The 12,911-nt window shown below is 34.9% G+C and overlaps 1 protein-coding gene across 1 annotated transcript in view; it reads right to left on the bottom strand.

Annotated features, from left to right (window-relative positions):
- The window catches only part of ADAMTS20 (ADAM metallopeptidase with thrombospondin type 1 motif 20), a gene marked incomplete at both ends in the record, with an annotated part of 88,581 nt that overhangs the window by 51,030 nt on the left and 24,640 nt on the right, over window positions 1-12,911 (bottom strand). Inside the window, 7 exons of the mRNA XM_080623836.1 lie at window positions 5,508-5,612; window positions 6,923-7,064; window positions 7,713-7,859; window positions 8,929-9,034; window positions 9,339-9,379; window positions 9,841-9,965; window positions 10,692-10,775. Coding sequence (XP_080479962.1) covers window positions 5,508-5,612; window positions 6,923-7,064; window positions 7,713-7,859; window positions 8,929-9,034; window positions 9,339-9,379; window positions 9,841-9,965; window positions 10,692-10,775 — 750 coding nt within the window. The remainder of the gene's footprint in view (window positions 1-5,507; window positions 5,613-6,922; window positions 7,065-7,712; window positions 7,860-8,928; window positions 9,035-9,338; window positions 9,380-9,840; window positions 9,966-10,691; window positions 10,776-12,911) is intronic.

Genomic DNA, 12,911 nt, shown 5'->3' with positions numbered 1-12,911 from the left:
ACATTTGGCTGAATATTTGACCTATGCTCTCCATCTTTTCCCTTTAATACACATAGTCGAGAAAGCACATTGCTCGAAGAACGTAGACAAGAAGGGGGGCATTGAGCATATAACAACAGCAAAAATAGACTGGCGAGTAAAATGACTATACAAGACAGAAGAAATGGAGCTTACAGAAATGTCTAAGTTGCAACTATGATAGCTCAGGTCCCTGTAGCACAGATTCTCAGACAAGTCTACAGTTAGTACTCAGACAATATTACCTACAAAACCCACAATACTGTAATAAATTTTTCAACTTTTTAATTTTTTTGTGAAAGAAAAAACCTATACACTTTATTTCTCCCTTGAAATACTCCCACAGAAAACTTTTAATCTTTCTGAAATCACATCTCATCAGAAAAGTATTTCACAAAAAAATCTCTGTTTATAGCAAAATTCTTGGTTTGAGCCCTTAAATATACTGTTCTGGTTTGGCAGTTCAAAAGATCTGCTGCTGCTTCCCAGATGGTAAGCATATCCCTCTATCACCCACCTCTGCTAAAATCCATCCAAATTTTTCATACTTACTTTACATATATATATATATAATTAATTCTGCTTTTAGATTAACTATCTTCATGTATTACATTTATAAGGTAGTCAAGCAATGCAATGATTTTAAAAGAAATCAGTACATGGGTAATAACCTACCAACTGAAGTACAGCACTTACTTCAGAATCAGATTGGTACTTTTACTGATCAAAGCAATTTTTTGTTGGTCTGCATCCCCACTCTCAATTGTCCCTGTATCCTTCTCTTTATGTGGCTATAAAGGGACTAGGATGAAATCTTAATTCACTCAGTAGCTATTCTAGATATTTTTAGAGACACTAGCTCAATATACAATATATCTGTACAGTGAATAGAAGTAAGGAATATTTCTCTCAAAGGCACATGCTTTCCAATCTAACTGTTATTTGTATCATGTGGATTTCTTCTTGCTGTTAAGCAGCTTTTTCTGCCATTTGTATGTCCAGTGTTTAAGTAGCAAAATGACACTGTGAAGAACAGTCCCAGGACATGGAAAGGTTTGGGTCAGAATCACATAGATACTTCCTACCTGTTCTTTCCAATATGCAAGGAATTAATTGAATATGAGCCTATTTGTGTAGTGCTCAGGAATCCAGGCAGGATCCAAGTGCAGTTCTTTTAAGAGTATCAAAAAATAATTATTAAAAAAAAAGACATTTTATTGGGTATTTTCATTGTTATTTTCATTGCCAAAAAAAGACTTGCTCTGAGAATGCCATTCCTAGAAGATAGATGGTTTCTTCTTTGGAGGTTTTGGGTTTGTTTGGCTCAGGTGTGCATCACCAACTACAACAGATGAGTTAACCATTACTGGAATATCACATAAACTACAATGCTAAAAACTGCATTACTTCATTTTACAGAAGCCATGATTCTGAGCCAGGTGTAAGCTGGAGATGGATATGTGTAAGGGGAGTTTGTCTATCAGTTGGCTTGTAACCATTTGCTTACACATAATAGTGTAGATCTTTCTTTTCCATAATACCACTAACTTACAACTCCTTTTAATTCTACCTACTAATAGTATTTTGTTGCTGTTTGTTTTGTTTGGGGTTTTGGGGGGAGGAAGGTGGGAGGTGGGGGTATTCTAAAATCTGAACAGAGATGCCAACATGCCAGAACCTGAATCACTCTTCAAACTCACTACTTTGGAATTTCAGAAAGAAAGGAAGAAAACACCACCAAAACTTCCTAAGATTCCTACGCTCAAGGTAAGGAGAAATCTGTTGTACTATCCCAGTGTATAAGTGCAAGTAAATTCCTCACTACAGAAACCCTTGAATAGAATAGTCTCCCCCCTAAAAAAAATAATTAGGTAGTAAATGAGAAGAAATCAACTGAAAGCATAATCCAAGCAGATGACACCAAGAGCCTGCTCGTCCACAGAAATTTCAAAGTACAAAGAAATTTCTGACTAGGATGCAACAGGAAAATCTAAGAGGAAGTGAAGCAAAAAGATCTGCTCCAAGTTGTTCACATTTCCTAAACATCCATTAAGTTAACTCCTACCTGGAATGTGATGGTAACTAGAATTACAATAGTTAAGATCAGGAAGCCAGGCTAATTAAAGCAGTCCAGCTGCTATCCTAATGGAAAATAACTCTCTCGTACAAGTTGCAATACATAGGGGCCTCCTCTGGTATCTTGGTCCTCAACACAGCATATAAATACTGTTATTCTCCTGATTTATTGTGTTTTAAATTTGTACATATAGTTTATACAATCACAACTAAAATTAAAACCATGCATACAAAATTCATTGTGGCATTCAGTGAGCAGGCTACTTTTGACTAATCATACAGTTCTTAATTCTGAAGATACTCCCATGGTAGCTTTGATTACAGAGATAAGGCACAAAAAAAGCACTAATAATTTACTATTTTTCATGCCATTGTGCCTCATTAAACAATAAAAATAACATTCTAATAAAAATGTATATTGTAGTTATGTCATATACTTGTATTTAGGAAGACAATTCAGGAATGCATACCTTTGTATTTAATAATATCTCTCACAAAAGAACATCAGAAAAACTTTCAAGCAATAACTAATGTAGTCCTATGCTGTGTAGAAATTCACCACTGCAAAACTAGTAAATGTTTACATATAACATGCCTAGATATATGTAGATATATTCACTATCATTTTGTTTCTGAAGTACCAATTAGGCCAAAGAGTGTAAAGGCTGCATCCTCTGCTTCAGGGAAGGTCTGCGTCATGTTAGAAGAGCTGGCAGACACTTAGACTTCCTACAGATACTTGTGAAACCAAATAGGCAAACAAAAACCACCGGAAGCAAGGAGACACAAAGTGAATATCAATGGAGTGACAAACTGTTCCCAGAAGCAGCAGAACTGCTCCTTATAGGCTACTGTCAGTCTTAAGCACTCAGAATTTGTAAAAAGAGGAGATGAAGAGAAATTTTCAGGTTCTTCAGCAGAAGCCAAGCAAGCAAATATAATTCATTTTTGCAGGTAACTCCAAGATGAACAAAGTACAGTTCAAACAGCTCAAAGAAATTTGACTAGACAGCAAATTGAAGTAAAAGTGAAATGTTCAAATTCCCAAGAAAGTATTTTCTTTATTGTCTATAAGACACTGAAATGTTACGCTGCATTTTCCTTTTAACATTTTAAGAAAATGCTACTCCTATCTACTGCTAAGATTATATACATAAAGAAGTCACTGAGCTCTTAAAGGCACCATAACACATACAATACACAATTCTCTTTCAAAATACATGTATTGATATTATTATCTGATATTATTATTATCTAATATTATTAAATTTTATCTTCTTGTATTTTTAGGGAAGGAAATCTACAAGGCCTATTAGAGCACTCCATACAGCAAGACCCACTAATCAGACACAACCTGAAGAATAACTTAAGATTACAGTGAAAATAAACTCATATGTCAAATCTAAACTTAAAAAGTTGATACTAAAATTACAAATGCATTAAACGGATCTTTTCTGTAAGAAAACTGCTGCAAATGCCAAATACAAATTTACTTAGCTTGCTGGTAAATATTAATTACAATTACTAGACTCCATGTCTCATTCCCACTAACATCAACAGAAACTTGCTGACTGAGCTTGAAAGGAGCTGTCTCTTAGACAGGAACAGATGACAATTTGTCAGATTAATTGCTGTTCTTTCTTACATCTTTCAGAGGTAATGACTGTAATTAGCTCTTCACTTCCAGAGAAAACTGGTTTCACTGCAGTAATTGCATAAAATAGGTTTTTGTATTCTTATATAAAAGAAGTCCTCTGATGTTGGCAAATTAGAGTCAATTGAACTAAAGATTACACATAAAGTTTATATAAAGACAAACTTCCTTTCTGATCAGTGACTGACTGAAAAATGGGTTAAACATTAAAAGACCAGCTGCATGCACAGGATTAATCAAACAAATCTTCCACTGAAACCTTCAAATAACTTTTCCTAATCTTGCCTGAGAGAAAGAGACCATTTGAGACAGTTTACCCACTAAATTGTAATCCATTAAGACAGTATTTTCAAATTTCTCACTTCTACTGTCTTACTAAATAAGGGGGAAAAAAAATCTGTAAAGATTAAAAGCTATTGGGGGAAATGTAGTAATGACTAAGTGAAATGTAGCAGTCTTTTATGCACAGAAATTAGACTAGATATTTTTTAATCATCTTTGAACCTATAAAACTCTCAAAAGGAGTTAGCATTGCTTCCACAGGCTGTGACACTGCCAAAATACACTACTATTAAAAATAGCTCAACATAATAAATCAGCCATACTTAAGATAATAGCTGTCATATCTGAGTATGTAAAAAAAACCAAACTCTGAAGTATTTATTCTCATAATCCCCTGACAGGTAAGAAAATACTTCTGTTTGCTTTTGGTGAACTGAGACATGGAGAAGCCAAAATTAGATCAGCAAAGATCTTAAGCACCTAATTTCTGTTCACTTCCCAAACTACATACAAATCCAGAACAATAACCCTCAAATCTTCACTAGCTCTGGCTTCAAGTAGCCTCCACCACTACTTCTATTTCTATTAAGGTTCTCTAAGTGTCTTGATTACATCTACTAATTACATATTAATGACCCTATGGACAGTCCAAGAAAAGCTATATCATTTAAGGATATAAAACAAGATCTGCATTCAAAAACAACCTAGCAGATAAGGAAGTAGTGAGCTGCGCTCTCATCACGAAGCCTTTGCCAAGTAAACCAATGAGCAAATGTGACAAAGCATTCAGTCCATACCTCATAAAACCAGGCAGTCCTAAGCATTAGAGAAGAGCTTTTTAGCACTGAACAGATCCAAGTACCCTGAATTATGTTGTAATAGTCAAGACAGTATATGAATGCAAGTTATGTGTGGTTACAGTTTTTACTGAAGTAGGTGAAGAGGCTTTCATATTTTGTCTGAAACAGATACAATGCACAAACATTTACTTAAACCAGGATTCTAATCCAAAAACTCCCTCTTTCCAGAAAAGTGTACTCCTGTATCTAAGTTCTCATACTTAATTTATTGTGGTTCAGTGACACAGCATCAACATGACAAACTGGGGGAAACACACTGTTGGGATCTTTTGTTTCCAGGAAATTCAACTGTGGACCACTACTGATAAGTAAAAAACAAAACTTGTTATGAATGATCTGAACTTTTCAATCAGAATAAAAGATGGCAACTTTGCCCTGAGGTCTTCCACCTATTTTCAGCCAACGTGGTATTTGTAAACTTTTATAGTTATTCTGAACAGACAACCTATGTTATTTATATCACAACATTACAGGACCGTAAGAAACTGCAGATAAAGTCAGGTAGCTACTGTTCACACAATCAGTACACTACAGGTGCAGTACTGCCACACAGTGAGCACTGATCTTTCTTATCTACAACAACAATTTTACCATCAAGAAAGCAAATCAAGCCTTACCATTCCCACACCACAAACAGTTCCATCAGCCAAAGGCATGTGCTGCGTACGACATCCCTTGTGAACACCTTCTGTGCTTGTGCACCACAAGCGTTTGCATTGTTTCTAAAAAGAAAACAAGATTATTTTGTACCTGTAACATCTTTTTAGACATTAGTTGAATATTTGTATTGTTTTCTTATACTATGTGGGCTTCGTGTTTGATATTAGTAGTACAGTTTTTCACAGACAAAACCCCACCAAAACAAAACAGATTTTGCTTAAAGCCAGGTAGGAATGTGAAAAATTTGAAACTGATCCCATTAGAAGTAATAGATAACTTCATTTTCTAATCCAGTAGAAAATTCAATTTAAAAAAGTATGCAAGAGGTTACAGTTGATACTGTGCAATACTTAGGAAAAAACTCTAACTGGAATTCCTCTTAAAAATACAGTGACTAGAAAATTAAGAAAGCCTCCTTTTCAAACTGTTAAAAGACTCTTAATGGACAAGTAGCCTTTATGGATTACAAAATTTACAAAGCAGTCTTCAGTTACACCTTCTTCAGGTCTTTCAATCCCCCTTTACTTTTCTATAATATTCCCATGAGGCTGGACTCCTCCTAAATATTTTACCTCACAAAAATTTCATTCAATCTGAATCCAATCTTGAATTCCCTCCTTTAAATAGCTCTAACAAGCCATGCAGTACTAGCAAAGGCATTTGAAACTTGGTCCAAAATCTAACTCTACATGACATCTTGACAGTAATGAAGGAAGCCATAATGTTATATTTGTGTTCAATTCATGTTGTAGTGGCCACATTAGGTTTTCAAAATACAACTTAATTTTCAAAATCCATCTACTCAAGTTTTCTTTTCCAGATCCCAATTTTGCTTTAAATAAATTTTTGGTTCAGTACACAAAATGTACACTCTAACAGGCATGAAAATATTTTTGACTTTTCAACAAAGCAGAGGGAATCTACTCTTTGGAGCAAATATTTAGAACAAATATCTGAATTAATATATTAACTTTCAAGTTATATATTTTTAAAAAGCACTAGATGAAGCAGATAAGAAAGGGTAAGATAGATAGCTATAATCTGAAAACATCTGTAGAAAGTATTGTAATCACTCCCCTTCAGTAGTTGCAGAAAGCCTTAATTTATGCAGCTTTAGATCCACTAAAGGCATTATAGTCACATTCACAGGTGTGCAAATCAAAATTGATGCATTCTACTTTTTAATTCTATATATTTCTAGCAAATGGAGCTGTGATGCTCTCCACTGCACTCTTCACCCTTCACTAAAATAGATCCTGAACTTTGGCATATTTCAGTATAAAATTCTTCCAAAACCATGAAGAATGAGATTTCGTTTCTAAACCCACCATTCAGTAGTTTTTTAGATTAACATGATGTGTTGTTCACTCACCAGATACGGGCACACTTGTGACCCAAGACCAAACATAAGTTCACACTGCTTATTGACATCATACACTGACCCAGGCAGCTGAGAGGAAAGATCATATATTCTTCCACTAGGTTTATCTAGGAGGCATTCACCGTAACCAGTACTGTTGTAAGAACAGGAATAAAATGTGAATAAAGTGCTCTTAATTCATTGGGAACCTACTCAAACAACACATGCATATCTCAGTGAAGCTATGGGTTTGCATTACTACCTGCCTATATAATTACTTTAATTAAAATTTATGAAATATACTAGGTCACCTGATTTTCCTATATTGGATTTTGCATTAAATCCACCAAACAAAGCTTCAGGTTTTTTGCCTGCTGGTTGTCATTTCTCATTTTCACATTCTTATATGGAAAAAAGAGATGGTACTGCCTAAATTTTACCTAGCACTTACTTCTTAAATAAAAAATTCCAAAAATAAAGTGTGCCTATTCCAACTTACTAAAATCATACTAAAGATATTTTCAATAATTAACATCACTAGGTTGAAAAAAAAATCTTCTTAGCTTTACATGTTGAATATAACTTTAACAAAGTCATGAATCATCCAAAGTGTTAAATACATGTATTTTTCCAGACAACTGAGGCCCTACAAGTCAATGATTAAGCCTAAGAACAGCACAAAACCACTATTTAAGCAATAACTTTAAAATACTTCTCAGTAATACATGGAATTGGAAGGCAAAACAAACTGACAACAAAACCAAAACCGGACCCAAACCCATAGCATTATATTGATATTTACTCAAGAAATTCAGTGATGTATTTCTGACTGCATTTTGACCAGGTCCATGGACTTGTATGGTAATTTAAAGTTGGAGCCATCACATGGTATTGATGTTTAATCCCAGCTTCTTTACACTTAAAACTGTCATCATGAGGCACATTAAATCTAAAAATCAAACCAGACAAAATTCCAAATTCAGCAATAAGTAATTGAAACTCTCTTTGTTGTAGCAGCAAATGCTTGAGGTTTGAGTTTGAGAATGCCTTAAAATTTAGTGGGAGATAGTATGACTGATACCATGGCAACAGGCATCTTCAAAATGCCTTACAAAATTCTCTCTTATCCAAAATGTTCCTAATTCCAGGCACAACAGACTTTTACAATTACATAGTTCTTTAGCTCACCAGAAAAATTCCAATGTTTCCAAAGTCTGCCACTTTAAATGAACAACCTGTCTCCTCAACTGAATATATGGGCCATTACTAGACTGTCCATAACATACTACCCCAATATTCACAACATAACTCTTTCTATTCAGTAACAAAAACAAACTACAGAGCACATCAAAATCATATTTATGCAACTAACACGTTTTCTTATTTTATACCTCAGTTTAAGTACCATGACAAAGGGAAGGTATCTAAACAAACTTCAGGCACATGAAAATCAGCTAGCTAGCTACTGAGCTCTGTAACATCATCATTACCTACAGTGTCATGCCTCATTGAGCTAGAATATAGCACCCTTCTGCCATCACTGATGAGGTATGCTTCATAAAATAAAATGCTGTCATCTCCTCTTATTTTTCTGTGTGAAGTATTTCTCTTTGTGTTCCTTGTATTCTGAAAGGATTGACCACAAAGAAGAATATTTCTGTATTATATTAACAATTATTTTTTCTTAATGGTAAAGCCCTGTAAGGGCTAGAATGCAGCTGGTGTTAGCAGGATTATGTTGCTTAGCTAATAGATCTGCATCAGTTTATATGACAAAAGGACAGAAGACAGCTGGCCAGTACTTCCCATAATTCAAGATATGAACCAGGTTATAAAATTCACTATTTCTCTACAGCTAGGTGGAGGAGAGTTGGCTCACTGCAAGAGGCAAAAATAGCAACTCTTCTAAAAGGACTTACCAGACTGCACCCTCTTAAAAACATAGAGCTCATCACTAGAAATTGGTCATATTCAAAAGGGAATAAAATAAAACTACTTACTGGAAAACAGGTACTTACACATGTCCAAGTTCATGTGCTATAGTAAAAGCAGCACTCAATCCATTTTCTTCGCTTATAGAACAGCTGCGTAGTGGGTCACACATTGTACCTAGCTCTGCCAAACCTGCAAAATTGCAACCTTATATAAAAGCTTAATAGAATGAATTTTCACTTAGAAGTGACCTTATGTATGGTACCCAAGTTGAAAGTCACACATCAAGTATGCAGCAAATTTACACAAAACAAACCACCTGGCACCAAAGTATGTGCCAGGGCAGAAGAGCACTGAGAAGTCAATCTTTTTTGTCTGTGTCACTTAAATTTTACATCTATTTTCTGATTTATTCCTAATTGATTTTTCTCCCTACAGTGAAATTCTCATATATCTTCTGTTACAAAATCATACTGATTAAAAAAGAACAACTCACCAAGAGTATCACACTTCTCTCTAGCTCTGCAGATATCTTCCCTTGAAGAAAAAGAAATATTTAAAATATTATAGCAAATAAAAGAACATTTTAAAAGTATTTCACTGTTGCTATATTAATTACAGCAATTGCAAATCTCTCTTACAGTCCATTCAAACAATTTGTGTTTTTTTGAAAGAAGTAATTCAAATTCACCAGACTAAGCTCACTGTATTGATTATTGATTGCAAATAATAAAAATCCAAACACTATGTTATTTCTCTAAAATGCAGAAGGCAGATCAAGCATGAAATGCTGCTGAAAAATGTGCAGATTGCAGTATACTTGAAATGACCTTATGTAGTGGGCCATCTGCCAAAATAACAATGTAAAATTCAGGACAAATATCAAACAGTTTGAAGTGCTGGAGTTTGTCCAACTTGAACAATAGGGTGGTATGGGATGGAAAAAGCAAAAGAGAGAATAGATTTCAGTGAATGAACACCAGAACCAGATACTGTACCTAGTGATAAGAACAGCAGTGTCATGATGAGAAGGGTGAGCATCATCCAAAGTGTTTTGTGCTTGCTGCCATAAGCAAAAATTATGAAGAGTGGTAGCTGCATTAAAAGTGATAGCTGGTCCTTCCTAAAAAGAGATAGGAAAAAAAAGAAAAAAAATTAATATTAAGGCACTTGCATTTATTACTTCATCATTTGTGTCCCTAATCTCCAAAACAGTAACTGTGCATGGAAAGGAAGTCAGAAGGACTCAATGCAAGAGTTCACTCACGCAGATTTGTAGGATCAGATCTTAATTTAGCTATGAGTCATCAGTCATGAGAATCCATTATTTTAATCAATGTTCATGAGCATCTATCATGTGTTAAATGCTAAAAAAATAATAAAAGAACAACAAAAAAACCAACAGTGGTATTTATGATAAATAAATTTAAAAAAATGTATTTGAAAAGTGAACACTTCTTACAATCTTAAAATTATTTGTTAGGGCTGAAAACCCTCAATCAAAACCCTTTATTAAAGCTGTCGTTTCCTTGTTATGTTTCCATGCGTATAACCACACTTTATTACATCAGCTTTCATATGGTATCTAATTCATGTCCATTCAGTCAACAGGAGGTGCTAATAGAGACATAGGGAAATACAGGCATTCATAAAGTCTCTGCAGTTAAGCTCACATTTGACATTTATTATCCTATTTAAAACAAAACAAAACAAAACAAAGTATTTATAGTTAAAGAAAATATTTTGTATTTAAAACTGAAAAGTTTCAAACTTTGGAATTACAATGCAAATTCATATGCTTTGGTTTTTTCTACTCAAAATAAATCTTTTTTATGTTTATTTTTCCTACCTGTTCATTGTGAATTACAATTAATTTTACAATAACTATATTTATAAGATTTCCAATACTTGCATCTTTATAGATTGCTGCAACCTAAAGAGAAAAAAGTCAGATTAGAATATTAAACTCATCCGATAAACCATATATCTTTCTGTCATGCAAGCAGGTTATCAAAGAAAAACAAGTGGCTACACAACAGATGCCTCACGCATCCATCCGTACCTTTCCACCCAAGCATATGATGGCAAATCCAAAGTAGCTGTCCAGTTTTTAATGTTCACATAGCTATAAATTATATTCATTCCCAAACATTTAGACACCATGTCTAGTACACTGTAAAACCTGTAGTTCATTGATAAAATATCAAAGAACAAAAGTAATGTTACTGTGGCTGTCATAAACCAACTTAGACCTATGCAGACAATTTGCAGAATCACTACATAAAATATTAGAGGATTTTAGAAAACAGCTTTGAACCAGCATATTTTTGCCCTTGCTTTTAATGAAAACTGGACTGAGTTGTAAACCTATATTGAAAATATACACGACACACACAAATGACCCTTTCCTCATTTATAAAATTTGTATTTACATACCCAACAGGCATTTTTTTTACATAATTTTTCAGCCAGATAGTAAAGGTCATGATTCAATTCTATACACTAAAACAAACCATTTTCAGTAAAAGCAGTAAAAAAGTTTATTCATTCTCAATAACGTCAGACCTCCCATCCATATGCCTTCTACAATTTCGCTTAAAGCAAACCTATCTAAACAAGAGTTGCCACCAAACATGGAAGTACTGGCTTTCCTCCCTTCTGGCTTGTGCCAAAGCTACAAGAATGCACAAGTAAGAAAATCAAGAACTGATCCAGCTGAAAAGAAATTCTTTTTTCTTTTTTTTTGTATCATGTTATAATGCTCAACATGATCTCATTCCTGGCATCAGCTCCTCTGACACAGGTGCTGACAGAGAGAAAGGTGCATAAGAACTGACTTCTTTCGAAAGCAGCCTACACTTGAACTGGCTTACATTTATTATGAAATTACAGCCTTGCTGTGTATGAATCTTATGTACTTGAGACCAAGTAATTCTGTTAGAAGCTGGAACTGACAGAGTACTGGCTCCCAACCCAAACCCTACTTTTCTCTAAAATGGAGAGAACATAACGCGCAGCATTGTCCTTCATTCTTGTATTGATACATGAGCTGGAAATAGAGGATTTGATAAGGGCAGGGGAGGAGATGCATTTTCAGAATCCATGTAGATAGCAAGTTTCAGAGCAGCACAGCTATTGTCTGCTTTCTTCTATATGGTCTCTGTTCTTGGTTACTGACCAGCAATTGTCCAATTATTCTCAGGTAGAAATAAGGAACATCTCTCAAATGAAGAGTTCAATTAGGCATAGACACATTCAAACACCTTTACCCAAGAAAAGGTGCCTGTAGAAGCTCAAGCACTATTTAGACAAAAAGTGTTACCTGAATTTGAATAGAATAAGCTACCACTTTGCTACTATTGAAACCACTTTTAAACTACCACAAACTACTGAGCTCATAATGTGTTCTTATAGTTTCAGGTCCATTTTGATAAACCTAGAAAGGGTATTTCTGGATCTTTATCCTCCCCATGAAGTATCACAGTCATTTTTGACTGACAAACAGTCAACAATTCTTGAATGAATTGTTGTCTTAGGTAAGCTGGTGCTAAACATACAAGTAACACTACACATATTAGCCCCCCATTTGAGTTCAAGTATGAATCCCTTGTCTCATGGGAACTTGTCATGATCTCCAAACGTTTAGTTATTACTACTGCTTTCAAAAGATCAGAAATCAAGACGCTGTGTTGATAATGAGATACCCTTATGTAATGGTTTTGGCTGGCATAATTTTCTTCACAGTAGCTAGTATGGGGCTATGCTATGGATTTGTGCTGAAAACAGTGCAGATAATACTGGGATGATTCAGTTATTGCTAAGTAGAGCTTAGACAGAGACAAGGCCTTTTCTGCTCCCCATCCCACCCTACCAGCAAGGGGGCTTGGCGTGCACAAGATGCTGCAAGGGATCACAGCCAGGACCGCTGATTCCAACTGACCCAAGGGATATTCAATCCCATATGGCATCATACTCAGCATATAAAGCTGGGGAAGAAGGAAGAAGGAGGGGATGTTTGTAGTGACGGCGTTTGTCTTCCCAAGTAACTGTTATATGTGATGGAGCCCTG

The sequence above is a fragment of the Psittacula echo genome (genome assembly GCF_963264785.1).
Source record: "Psittacula echo genome assembly, chromosome: 1".
Lineage (NCBI taxonomy): Eukaryota > Metazoa > Chordata > Aves > Psittaciformes > Psittacidae > Psittacula > Psittacula echo.
This window is presented reverse-complemented; position numbering and strand designations above follow the sequence as displayed.